Source organism: Eurosta solidaginis, chromosome 5 (assembly GCF_040869045.1).
Source record: "Eurosta solidaginis isolate ZX-2024a chromosome 5, ASM4086904v1, whole genome shotgun sequence".
In the NCBI taxonomy this organism is placed as follows: Eukaryota; Metazoa; Arthropoda; class Insecta; order Diptera; family Tephritidae; genus Eurosta; species Eurosta solidaginis.
Genome location: NC_090323.1, coordinates 267,350,071 through 267,363,580, shown reverse-complemented (window position 1 = coordinate 267,363,580; position 13,510 = coordinate 267,350,071). Strand labels below are relative to the sequence as shown.

General features: G+C 32.0%; 1 protein-coding gene across 3 annotated transcripts in view; it reads right to left on the bottom strand.

The window, feature by feature from the left end:
- Positions 1-1,728: 1,728 nt before the first annotated feature.
- Positions 1,729-13,510, bottom strand: part of Mocs1 (Molybdenum cofactor synthesis 1) — a 28,835-nt gene continuing 17,053 nt past the window's right edge. For 2 of the 3 annotated variants that reach the window (XM_067790358.1, XM_067790357.1), the window contains one exon: positions 1,729-2,551. In XM_067790358.1, the coding sequence (XP_067646459.1) occupies positions 1,821-2,551 (731 nt within the window). In that variant the 3' untranslated portion in view covers positions 1,729-1,820. Of the gene's footprint in view, positions 2,552-2,667; positions 2,825-13,510 lie in introns of all 3 variants that reach the window. The other variant, XR_010953803.1, reaches the window with a different exon arrangement.

Here is a 13,510-nt window from a genome sequence, read left to right as displayed (position 1 = left end):
AAGACCATATTTCCGCCATTTTGCAAAGTGATATCAACGGACTTTGATTAACGGTTTGCAAAACTTAAGTTTTCTTCTGCTTACAAGCCAACCTAATAAAACCGCACTGCGCTTTTTTTAGCGCACGAAAACAAGAGGCGTTTTTTGCCCTAACCGAAATAAGCATGCGTTGCGACAATATAAAGCATGTGTGCAAACGTCAAATCTAAATGTCACGCAGGACAAAAATTGGAAATCGAGTTAGGTTTTCACGCAGCAAATTCAATTTCGGTTGCTCTCATACAAGTTGTATGTGCATGAGACATTTTTGACAGAAATTGACTTGCGTGCGTTTATGTTAGGATGGCTTGTTAATCTGGGCGGCGCAAAGCCAATTTTACAAAATTGTAATAAATTCATATTGTACATCGCAATTTTTTTTATCCACTCGTCAAGTTTCACCACTTCATCAGTATTTATTAAAATATTGTTCCTTTCATCCATTTTTGAAAGTAGACGTGGATATAATCTGATGTCGTCCATTTACCAATACGAATATATCGTCGACGATGCTGTAAAAGCTGCTTAATCTATCCACCAAGATTTCACAGTAGAACGAAAAAGCTCCAAGTTAAAATGCTTCAGTTGAACGCGGAGCTTTTACCGCATCGTTGACGATATCAATTTATGCTCAAGTTATGGTGGTAATGGACTGAACATTGTTCATCCTAAATACACCGCAAAAATTTTTTTTCTAAAATAAAATTTTAAACTTGAAAAAAAAAACTTCAATGGCCAAGTTTTTAAAATAAAATATATTTTTTTTAGAAAGGTCTATTTAATATGTATAACATATCCAAAAACTAAAATGGCGTTTTTTTCTTTTTTTATAAAAATTTTTAAGTAAATTCATCTCTCTATATTTTGATATCATAGTACTTTTGAGCTGTGATAACTACAGAATGGCTCAACCGATTTCCAAGATCTTGGTACCAACCAAAAATGGGTTTTCCGCGAAATAAGCCTGTTTGAATACTTCTCTAATGGTGCCAAGATATTTAAAATCGGTTCAGCCATTCTGTAGTTATCACAGCTCAAAAGTACTATGATATCAAAATATAGAGATGAATTTACTTAAAAATTTTTATAAAAAAAAAAGAAAAAAAAACGCTATTTTAGTTTTTAGATATGTTATACATATTAAATAGACCTTTCTAAAAAAATTTATTTTATTTTAAAACGCTTGGTCTTTGAAGTTATTTTTCAAGTTTAAAATTTTATTTTAGAAAAAAGGATTTTTCCAATGTATTCAAAATTTCTGACAGTGTATGTTTTCGAAAGCCGATCTGAGTACCTTTCCAATGGTCTTTGAAATCGGTTGAGCCATTCCGTAGTTATCACAGCTCAAAAGTACCTATTACCGTAATTTTTCAAGGATTTTTCACAACTTTGACACCTTGCCACTCCCACAATTTTTCAAAAATGCAATTTCTAATATAAATAAGGTTGTGTTTGTATAGGTAAAGTGTACCTGTATGCAAAATTTCATCAAAATCTGAGGGGGTCGGGTTCAATGCATATCGGTTTTGATATGAAATTCATCATGAAAGAGTTCAGCAAATATAAGTACGGACCTTTATGAACCGCACTCTATTGTCATCTACTTGCGACAACAAAATACCCAATAGAATAAGGCAATGCATCAGGAACAAGGTCATATGGAGTAAATAAGTCATGTTACAAGATTACTGAAATTTTAAACATTATTTTTACTCTATACATCTCCAGACTTATTATGTAAATATATTTGTCTACAATGATATATGTATACAATATAATTCCTAAACCTTGTTATCCTTATTTTTAATGCGTTCAAAATTCCTTTTACCACCTTTTTTAGCCCAAAGTTTTATGTCGGTTATTGTAATATCATGCGAAATGGCCTTGCACATATCATAGACCGTTAATGCCGCCAAACTGACAGCCGTAAGCGCCTCCATTTCAACACCCGTTTGTCCAGTACACTTCACCCGGCCATATATTTCCACGCAATTCGTTTCCAAATTTAACTTGACATCCACTTTGACTGAACTTAAAGTGATATTATGACAAAGCGGTATTAGTTCCGATGTACGTTTTGCACCCATTATACCTGCCAATTGAGCTACACTAAGTACATCGCCTTTCACCAAATTATTTTTGTGTATGTGTGCAGCAACAGTCGCACCCACTACTACAGTGGCATGTGCAATGGCTACGCGTTCGCTTATTAACTTTTCGGTCACATCAACCATTTGAGTTTTGCCCGCTTGGTCCACATGCGTTAATTGTGAAGCATCATCGTTATTCGTAGTATTCGGCCTTTGGCAATTTGAGGTTGTAACAAATCTACGTTTTTGTTTTTGGAATTCGGCTTTTGAGGGTGCGCTTATTGGATTATTTAAAAAAATTAATTTATTTCCCAATGGTGAAATATGTGTTATGGCGGCTTTGGACGAAATGAGGTTGCAGTTTTGTTGTTGCTTTGGAAAAATACATTTGTGAACCGCATTGCGGTTATGTATAAAATAATCTGAAATTTATGAAAGAAAAGGGATATTATTCAAAATCTTGCTTGCCGTGATAGTTATCTAAGTGTATATTTGTATGCGATTATTATAACGGTGGCTAATTTTATAAAGAACCAACCTTTATTTGTATAAACTTTAGCTTTTGTCATAGGTAAATTTTTATGTTTCCAAGTAAATATGTTTGAATGTAGAATATTGAAAGAACAATATAACATAAAACTATCCACCGATCAATATCATTGGACGATTTTCCATTTGTGACAAATTGAACATGCCTGCAACAATGCAAATAAAATGGATTAATCACCCAATGATCAATTTTTTGTTTTTAAATATAATGTAGACATCGAGTGCAAGTTAAAGAAAACGCTGTCTTCAGTCGTAAAAAAAAAATGTGTTATAACTTGCACAATTTTCAGGGCCGTATCGTGTTCTCGGTCTAACTAAAGAAGTTAGTTCGAAAAATAAATTTTATAACAATTGAAATGGTATATCTAAGGTGAAAACAAGTAAGGAAGGCTAAGTTCGGGTGTAACCGAATATTACATACTCAGCTGAGAGCTTTGGAGACAAAATAAGGGAAAATCACTGTAGGGTTCTTATTATTTTTATTTAACTTTGTGTTTAAGTTACTTTGAACTTTGTTATTTTAATATGTTTTATCAATATTTTAATTTTCAATATTGCGGGTTCGAATCGAGCTCAAGGCCTAACAATAATTTTTTTTTTTTATCATTTTTATTGTTATGATAAATTTTTTCTTAATTGAAAAAATTTTTAAATTAGAATAGAAGAAAGAAAAAATTTAGACAACTGCCAAAGCTCGTTGTATAGATCCATTTCGGGAACTGCTAAATTCCTTCATCGGCAACGTTTAGGCTCCGCTGCTATAACCATTCAGCCACCACAGCGGTTTTTTGTTTGTCTTCATTAATCCTACTTCTATTCTGGTTCGTGCCAATTGATATTCACAACACTGCGACATCTGTTGCAGAATGGCTGTGAAAATTGGACTTGTTTGTTGGCAATGCTGCCATAGTGTCATATTTTATTGACACTTTTTTCCCCGTGCTCTGGGATGTATTAACAATTTTTTGTTGTTATATCGGCCTACTGATTTTAAGATCGCGGGTTCGAATCGAGCTCAAGGCCTAACAATAATTTTTTTTTTTTTTTTTTATCATTTTTATTGTTATGATAAATTTTTTCTTAATTGAAAAAATTTTTAAATTAGAATAGAAGAAAGAAAAAATTTAGACAACTGCCAAAGCTCGTTGTATAGATCCATTTCGGGAACTGCTAAATTCCTTCATCGGCAACGTTTAGGCTCCGCTGCTATAACCATTCAGCCACCACAGCGGTTTTTTGTTTGTCTTCATTAATCCTACTTCTATTCTGGTTCGTGCCAATTGATATTCACAACACTGCGACATCTGTTGCAGAATGGCTGTGAAAATTGGACTTGTTTGTTGGCAATGCTGCCATAGTGTCATATTTTATTGACACTTTTTTCCCCGTGCTCTGGGATGTATTAACAATTTTTTGTTGTTATATCGGCCTACTGATTTTAAGATCGCGGGTTCGAATCGAGCTCAAGGCCTAACAATACTTTTTTTTTTTTTTTTTATCATTTTTATTGTTATGATAAATTTTTTCTTAATTGAAAAAATTTTTAAATTAGAATAGAAGAAAGAAAAAATTTTGACAACTGCCAAGCTCGTTGTATAGATCTATACAACGATCAATTAAGAAAAAATTTATCATAACAATAAAAATGATAAAAAAAAAAAAAAAAAAAGTATTGTTAGGCCTTGAGCTCGATTCGAACCCGCGATCTTAAAATCAGTAGGCCGATATAACAACAAAAAATTGTTAATACATCCCAGAGCACGGGGAAAAAAGTGTCAATAAAATATGACACTATGGCAGCATTGCCAACAAACAAGTCCAATTTTCACAGCCATTCTGCAACAGATGTCGCAGTGTTGTGAATATCAATTGGCACGAACCAGAATAGAAGTAGGATTAATGAAGACAAACAAAAAACCGCTGTGGTGGCTGAATGGTTATAGCAGCGGAGCCTAAACGTTGCCGATGAAGGAATTTAGCAGTTCCCGAAATGGATCTATACAACGAGCTTTGGCAGTTGTCAAAATTTTTTCTTTCTTCTATTCTAATTTAAAAATTTTTTCAATTAAGAAAAAATTTATCATAACAATAAAAATGATAAAAAAAAAAAAAAAAAAAAAAATTATTGTTAGGCCTTGAGCTCGATTCGAACCCGCGATCTTAAAATCAGTAGGCCGATATAACAACAAAAAATTGTTAATACATCCCAGAGCACGGGGAAAAAAGTGTCAATAAAATATGACACTATGGCAGCATTGCCAACAAACAAGTCCAATTTTCACAGCCATTCTTTAACAGATGTCGCAGTGTTGTGAATATCAATTGGCACGAACCAGAATAGAAGTAGGATTAATGAAGACAAACAAAAAACCGCTGTGGTGGCTGAATGGTTATAGCAGCGGAGCCTAAACGTTGCCGATGAAGGAATTTAGCAGTTCCCGAAATGGATCTATACAACGAGCTTTGGCAGTTGTCTAAATTTTTTCTTTCTTCTATTCTAATTTAAAAATTTTTTCAATTAAGAAAAAATTTATCATAACAATAAAAATGATAAAAAAAAAAAAAAAAAATTATTGTTAGGCCTTGAGCTCGATTCGAACCCGCGATCTTAAATCAGTAGGCCGATATAACAACAAAAAATTGTTAATTTTCAATATTGATTTTTCAATTATCGAAAATTTTCATTCTTTGAAATTTTTAAAACAAAAAAAAGTTAAAAAGATCAAAATAAAATATAATCAAAATAAGTTCTTTAAAAAAAAAAAGAATTTTTAATTATAACCTACAACTGGCGATCCCGCCTATACACCTAAAATTGTGCTACAACAAATTAATGCAATTAATTAGTGCACCTAAAATCAGGCAAAAGAACAATTTTAAAAAGCAAATATTGAACAGTGTTGTGCAAAATATAAACAGCATTAAAAAAACATATTTTAACAATATCTACAATAACAATATAAATCAATATTATCAACAACTCCAAAAACTGCATTCGTACTGTTGTTGTGGTAGCCCTCAAGTCGGTGTTTATTGTCTTGGAATTTGTCAGCAGTATCAATTTTTCTTCCTTGTGGTTGAAGTTAATAATTATTTGAATAATGTTCTATTGAATTATCAATGTGGAATAGCATCGATCAACTTTTGCTGTTGGCTGTTATTTAAAAACTGCAATTAGCGTCTTCATTTATTGGTGATGTGTATGACGTCTGCGCTATTTATTTAATTATTTCATTAAAATAGTTAGCAGATAATACAGTTTAATAGAGACAAGGAGCCGCAGTATCAGTTTTTCATGACGGCATTCAAGCTTTTTGGTCAAAATTGTTCTGGATATGTATTTTCATTTATGCCACATTCATTGAGCTCAATGGAAATCATCTTATATCCATCTACCAATTGCAATAAAAGCCATCAACAAAAGTAAAAAACTGTAGTAAACGCAATACAAGGCAAAGCAAAATAAAGCAAAAAAAAAAAAACAATAAATAACCAACTGTGAATAGCTTTGCATACTATAAGTCGCTAACGTCAAACGCGCGTTCAAGTCAACGATTATTAAGTGCTGGGCGCTAAATCAAACTCTCAGATTAAAAATTTAAGTACAACGCCAGCAGTAAGAACCAGTGAAAATAATAAAGGTGTACAACAACATCACACTCACGAGCAATCTGACGCAGCATATAGATCATCTTATTTATATCCACATTTGTCAAATGCAAATGCTTCAAAATAGTGAAACATGCATCGATCAATCTCTCAGAGACTCAATCCCTTCTAAAGCCATTGTATAATTCCTTCAATCAATTTTAAAGCCATTGCATAATTTCTTCATCATCTGTGACCCGGTCTATGAAGAGAGGTTACTAGCAGCACAGTGAATAAAAATCTACTGTATCAATAAAAATTAAGTCGAGCGCTCGTCCAAACGAAATTATGGTCATACGTATCAATCAAGAAAATTAAATCAAGAAAACGAGATGGCGATTGCAATTTTAGAAGAAGACTTTTGAGCGATTTTTTAAAGGAGCGAATATTAATTTAAATTATATAAATCAATTTTATTTATTTTAAATAATTATGTTTCATTCTCCACCACATAGCAGACATACATCTACACCAACACATCAACAGAATGATTCGCTCATCGATTTACAAAATAATAATTTTCAAGATGAATTGATAAATCCATATGCGAATCAGAACAATACTAGGGGACTCATGTAACCGTATAAATGCCTTATAAAGTGTGTAAACGTATAAATTTATCTAGTGCGTAAACGAACTGTCAAATTTTGTATGAAAAATCATTTACACAATTTGTATAAATTTACGCGCACATTTCATTGTGTAAACGCGGTAAACTCAAAGGAATGCAACCTTGCAGACATTACAGCAGGCATTTTCATCAGAAATCTCCAACATTAGCAAATCATTTACAAGAATATCTTAGTACAGACGTTTTAGTTTTGATTTTTCACTTAATCTTGGCATTTTTTAATTTGTATAACAATCTAAAAATTTTGGTTTGGCAATAATACATCTGATAAACAATCAAGTTTATCAAGAAGAGTATTACTAGGTGCGTTCATATAACAGCGTGTGTAAATGGATATAATTTTACACCTTATAAGTTTATATGCTTTCATGAGTCCCCCTAATGAAATTTTTGCAACATCAGTTAAACTTCCCCAATTTTGGACGAGTTGTCCAGAGGCATGGTTCATCCATGCCGAAATGCAATTTAGTAGAAAGAATATAACTCAGGAAGTAACAAAATGTGAATATGTCATAACTGCGCTTCCTCAAGATGTAATTATGACAATTTTAGATTTCGTTCAAAATCCTGAGACAAATAAATTCTCTGCATTAAAGCAGATTTTGATTGAACGACATTCTTTAAGTGAGAATGCCAAATTAGATAGGGTTTTATCTGATTCTGAGATGGGAGATCGCAAACCATCTGAATTTTATCTGTCTTTGGTATTACTCTCTGGTACTAACTTCGGCCAAGACGTTCTTAAGAAACTTTGGATGAGAAAACTACCAAAGAATTTAAATGTAATTTTAACTAGTTCAAATTCTAGTGACATACATAAATTATTGAAATTAGCTGATAACGTATGAGAGGTTATCAATAAAAACGAAATTGCTTCTATCAATAATTTTCAAAATTCAAAAAGCGAAAATGCATTAATATGTAATTTGGTTCAAACGACTAGTATTATGTACAAAAATTTTGAAAAATTATTTTTGGAATTATCGGAAATTAAGAAAGAAATACATCAAAATTTTTCAAGATCTCGTTCGACTAGTAGATTACGAAGTCCATTAAGGTATAGATCAAATTTTCGCGATAATCAGAATTGGGTATGTAGGTATCATTATAGATTCGGTACCAAGGCTAAAAAATGTGAACAACCTTGTGCTTTTTCAAAGAATAACAAATTAACTTCGTCCGTTGTTGCAGCGACAAACAATGGACATTTTGAAGTATATACTCGTCGCTTGTTTATATATGATTGGGATAATAAACTTAATTTTCTTATTGACAGTGGGGCAGAAATTTCAGTTGTGCCTATTTCAAAATTTTTAAGTAAAAATAAATCCGATATTATTTTAACAGCAGCTACCCACACGGCATTTAGATGATTAAATTTTGAATTTCCCTACATATAAATACAATTTGATTCTTTTTTCTGACTAAATAATGAGTTATCATACAATTGAACAAAAGAAATAATCAAATATGAATACCTTTGATGATCAAAAACTGAAAATCATTTTTCGATCACGTTTTGGAATCATTTTTGAAGTCCTTTGATGATTAAATTTTAATATTTCATAAAAGTCAACAAAAAGAATAATCAAATATGCTCACCTTTCGATGAACAAAAACTGAATATAGTTTTTCAATCACATTTTGGAATCATATTTGAATCAAATGTGTTTACTTTAGGTGATCAAACATTTATAATCATTTTCAATTCAGCTTTCTGAATCTTTTCTGACTATATTTGTTAACTGAATAATGAGTTTTATACTTGTTAAAATTTTACTTTTCATTGAAAAACTTATGTTTTTCACATACACACATTTTTTCAATCATGAAGTTCAGAAAAAATATGTACATATATAAAATTTTTATTATTAAGACATTCTTCAAAACAATTTAATGCAAATGCTGCTCATGCCCGAAGATTTCCCCAACCATTTCTCCACCTTCCCAGATAATACATAATAGTTGGACAATACAAAAGTTGTGAGCTATTTGACCAGGTAAGTGAAACTCTCTTGACATATGTATGTACCTGGATATGTCTTCAACATCCCGTACCGTATCGTAATTTAAGATATTGACGATCATAGCTGATGTTGGATGTTGTAGTCGCAGGTGAATATCGGTCAAGTTTGTTTGCGAGTGACCTGTGGTTCAAAAGCTCACTTCCGCATGCTTTTTTCCCTGAAGAAATAAGATTATTATGTAGTATCTTATTTTGAATGAGATATGAAGAATAAATGCATCATAATCGCATTCAAAAATGAGTCAAAAATCTAAACCAAAACGATTGAAATATATTCACGAATATGATCAGAAAATGACTGTGAAAAGCAGTCAAATATTACTCTAAAACAATTAAAGCTCAATTTTACAATGATATCAAATATGAATAAAAAGCGTTTCGAAATATGAATCATAAATGATTATTCAAGAATAATCACATTTATGGTACATTTTTCTCCCGACGATACGCTAATATTCGAACAGAAAATGCTTTTAAATTTGAACGTTTTTAATCATCTTAGGGTATGATATTTGAATATTTTTTGATCAACATTTTCAAAAAATGCTGGCTGGGTAATGGTTCTACAATTTCGACATTTGGAAACAAGATTGTGAACATAAATTTAGGTTTGAGACGCGAATTTCCTTTTACATTTTTAATAGCTGACATAGCGAAACCAATAATTGGTGCTGATTTTTTATGTTAATATGGCTTACTTATTGATATAAAAAATAAACGTTTAGTTGACCCATTGATAAATCTTTCAGTCACCACGATCTCATATTTCTGTAATGTTACTCTTCCGAAAATTTTCTCAGTGGATAACAAATATACAAATTATTAAAAAGTTTTCCATCATTGATAGCTGAACCGGATTATTCGAAACCAGTTAAGCATACTACAGTCCACAGACTTGTTACTGAAGGAAACCTTCTTTTTTCCAAGCCCAGGCACTTGGATCCAATTAATTTAAAATGGCCAAAACCGAGTTCGATTTTCTACTAAAAAGTGGAATTTGTAGACTCTCAAATTCCTCAGTAGCATCTCCATTGCATTTAGTACCAAAAAAGGATGTTAACGACTGGCGTCCTTGTGGTGATTTCCGTAGATTGAGTGTTATTACGGTACCTGATCGTTATCCTTTACCTCAGATACACGATTTCAATATGAATCTTCGAAAAAAAAATATATTTTCCAAAATTGATTTAGTGAAAGCATACCATCAGATACCAATGGCCAAAGAAGATATTTTCAAAACGGCAATAATAACACCTTTCGGTATGTTCGAGTTTTTGCGTATGCCTTTCGGATTAAGAAATTCTTCACAAACCTTCCAGAGGTTTATTAATGAAATTGTTAACGGTCTAGATTTTGTATTTGCATACATTGATGACTTACTTATTGCGAGTGAAAATGAAGAAGAACATTTAACACATCTACGTGTACTTTTCGAACGACTATTCGAGTATGGGTTAAATATTAAACCAAGTAAATGTATTTTTGGTGTTAACAATATTGACTTTTTAGGGCACAATATTTCTAGTTCTGGAATCAGGCCATCCGATGAGAAAACAGCAGCCATACGTAATTTTGCACGTCCAAAAACTATTAAACAGGCACAAAAATTTATAGGAATGGTACACTATTACCATAGGTATATTCCAAATCTAGCTGAGTACACGAATATAATGTATTATTTAATTAATAGAACAAACAAAAAACGCGATAAAACATTAATATGGGACGACGCAACAACTAAAAGCTTTGAATGTATTAAAGAAAATTTTGCATCTAAGGTATTATTAAATCATTTTAATAAAGAAGCAAAACTTTCTTTAAATGTTGATGCATCTAATACGGCAATTGGTGGTGTCATACAACAACACTTTAATGGTACATCTGAGCCATTAGGTTTTTATTCGAAAAAGGTTTCTCCATCAGGGACGAAGTATAGCGCATTTGATCGAGAATTATTAGCCATTTATTTAAGTATCAAGCATTTTAGATACCTTTTAGAAGGGCGACAGTTTACGGTTTACACGGACCATAAACCATTAATTTTTGCTTTAAGCTCAAAAACGGAGCGCAGCCCTAGGCAAACAAGACATCTCGAATTTATTGCGCAATTTACTAATGATATACAGTATATAAAAGGAAAAGATAATGTTGTAGCTGACACATGGTCACGAGCTTTTGAAGTTGATTCCATTAAAAATTCAGAGATAAATTTTAAAGTTTTACAAAATGAACAACAGAAAGATAATGAACTAAATGAACTAACAAACAGTCAAAATTTTAATAACCTTAAGTTAATCAAAATTCCTGTACTAAATTTTAATATTTGGTGTGAAATTTCGGGTAAATATCCCCGGCCGTATATTCCATATAATTTAAGAAAAACGATTTTTGAAATGTTACATGGAATATCACATCCAGGTGCAAAGGCTACTCGTAGGCTAATAATTAAAAAATATTTTTGGCTAAATATGAACAAACAAATTAATCTATGGTCTCGAGAATGTATCAGTTGCCAAAAGTCGAAGGTTTATCGTCATACAAAAACACCTATTTTCAAAATTCCAATACCAAAAAGTAGATTTGAGCATATCCATTTGGATATTGTAGGCCCTTTACCAATATCAAAAGGACATCGATATATTTTTACTTCAATTGATATATTTACTCGTTGGCGGAGGCATATCCATTAAAAGACATTTCTGCTGCAACTATTGCAAAGAAATTTTTTAATGAATATATTTCTCGTTTTGGCGTTCCTTTAGAAATAACAACAGATCAGGGCACTCAGTTCACATCAAATTTGTTCTCGGAACTAACTAAATTACTTGGGAGTCATCATAACAACATCTGCCTACCATCCTCAAGCTAATGGAATGGTGGAACGTTTTCATAGACAGTTAAAATCATCAATTATGGCTAGAAATAGTTGCAGATAATACTTCTAGGTTTGCGATCAACTTTCAAAGAAGATGTTTCGGCTACACCTGCAGAAATGATTTATGGTCAAAATTTACGGTTACCTGGTGAGCTTTTTGTCTCGGTTAATGAAAATTTAAGTTCATCAGATGTCTTAAATAGTTTACATGACACTTTAAAAATTTTAGATCAAATTTAGTCCATCATCAAAATTCTTCTAATATTTTTATTCCAAAGGACTTAAAAGATTGTAAGTTTGTTTTTGTGCGTGTTGTAAAGCATGTTTGTTTCCATATGAGGGTCCTTATAAGATTATCGAAAAAGACATAAAAAATTTCAAGGTGGAAATAAATGAAGAAATAAAAAATATTTCTGTTGATCGTTTAAAACCAGCATTTATTGATGTTGCACAAATTCCTAACACTAAAATCAAAAAGAAAGTTACTTTTAATTTGTTTAACAACAATTCTTCGGAAGGGGGAGTAATGTAGGGTTCTTATTATTATTATTTAACTTTGTCTTTAAGTTACCTTGAACTTTGTAATTTTAATATTTTTATCAATATTTTAATTTTCAATATTGATTTTTCAATTATCAAAAATTTTCATTCCTTGAAATTTGCAAAACAAAAAAGTTAAAAAGATCAAAATAAAATATAATCAAAATACGTTCTTTAAAAAAAAAGAATTTTTAATTATAACCTACAATCACCAAGTAGGAAAATGAACCTAGGGTAACCCTGTAACGTGTTTGTATGACATGGGTGTCAAATGGAAGGTATTAAAGAGTATTTTAAAAGGGAGTGGGCCATAGTTCTATAGGTGGACGCCTTTTCGAGATATCGCCATAAAGGTGGACCAGGGGTGACTTTAAAATGTGTTTGTATGATATGGATATCAAATGAATGATGTTAATGAGTATTTTAAACGGGAGTGGGCCTTAGTTCTATAGGTGGACGCTTTTTAGAGATATCGCAATAAAGGTGGACCAGGCGTGACTCTATAACGTGTTTGTACGATATGGGTTTCAAATGAAAGGTATTAATGAGGGTTTTAAAAGGGCGTGGCCTTTAGTTGTATATGTGAAGGCGTTTTCGAGATATCGACCAAAATGTGGATCAGGGTAACCCAGAACATCATCTGTCGGGTACCGCTAATTTATTTATATATGTAATACCACGAACAGTATTCCTGCCATGCCCTTGGAATGCTTTCGATTTCGCCCTGCAGAACTGTTTCATTTTCTTCTACTTAAATTGGTAGGTGTCACCCCCATTTTACAAAGTTTTTTCTAAAGTTATATTTTGCGTCAAAAAACCAATACAATCACCATGTTTCATCCCTTTTTTCGTATTTGGTATAGAGTTATGGCATTTTGAAATTTTTCGAAAACTTCGATATCGAAAAAGTGTGCGTGGTCATAGTCGTATTTCGCCCATTTTCAATACCAGGATAAATTGATTGCATATAAGTACGTGAACTAAGTTTAGTAAAGATATATCGGTTTTTGCTCAAGTTATCGTGTTAACGGCCGAGCGGAAGGACTGAAGGGGGACTGTGTATAGAAACTGGGCGTGGCTTCAAACTGATTTCGCCCATTTTCACAGAAAAC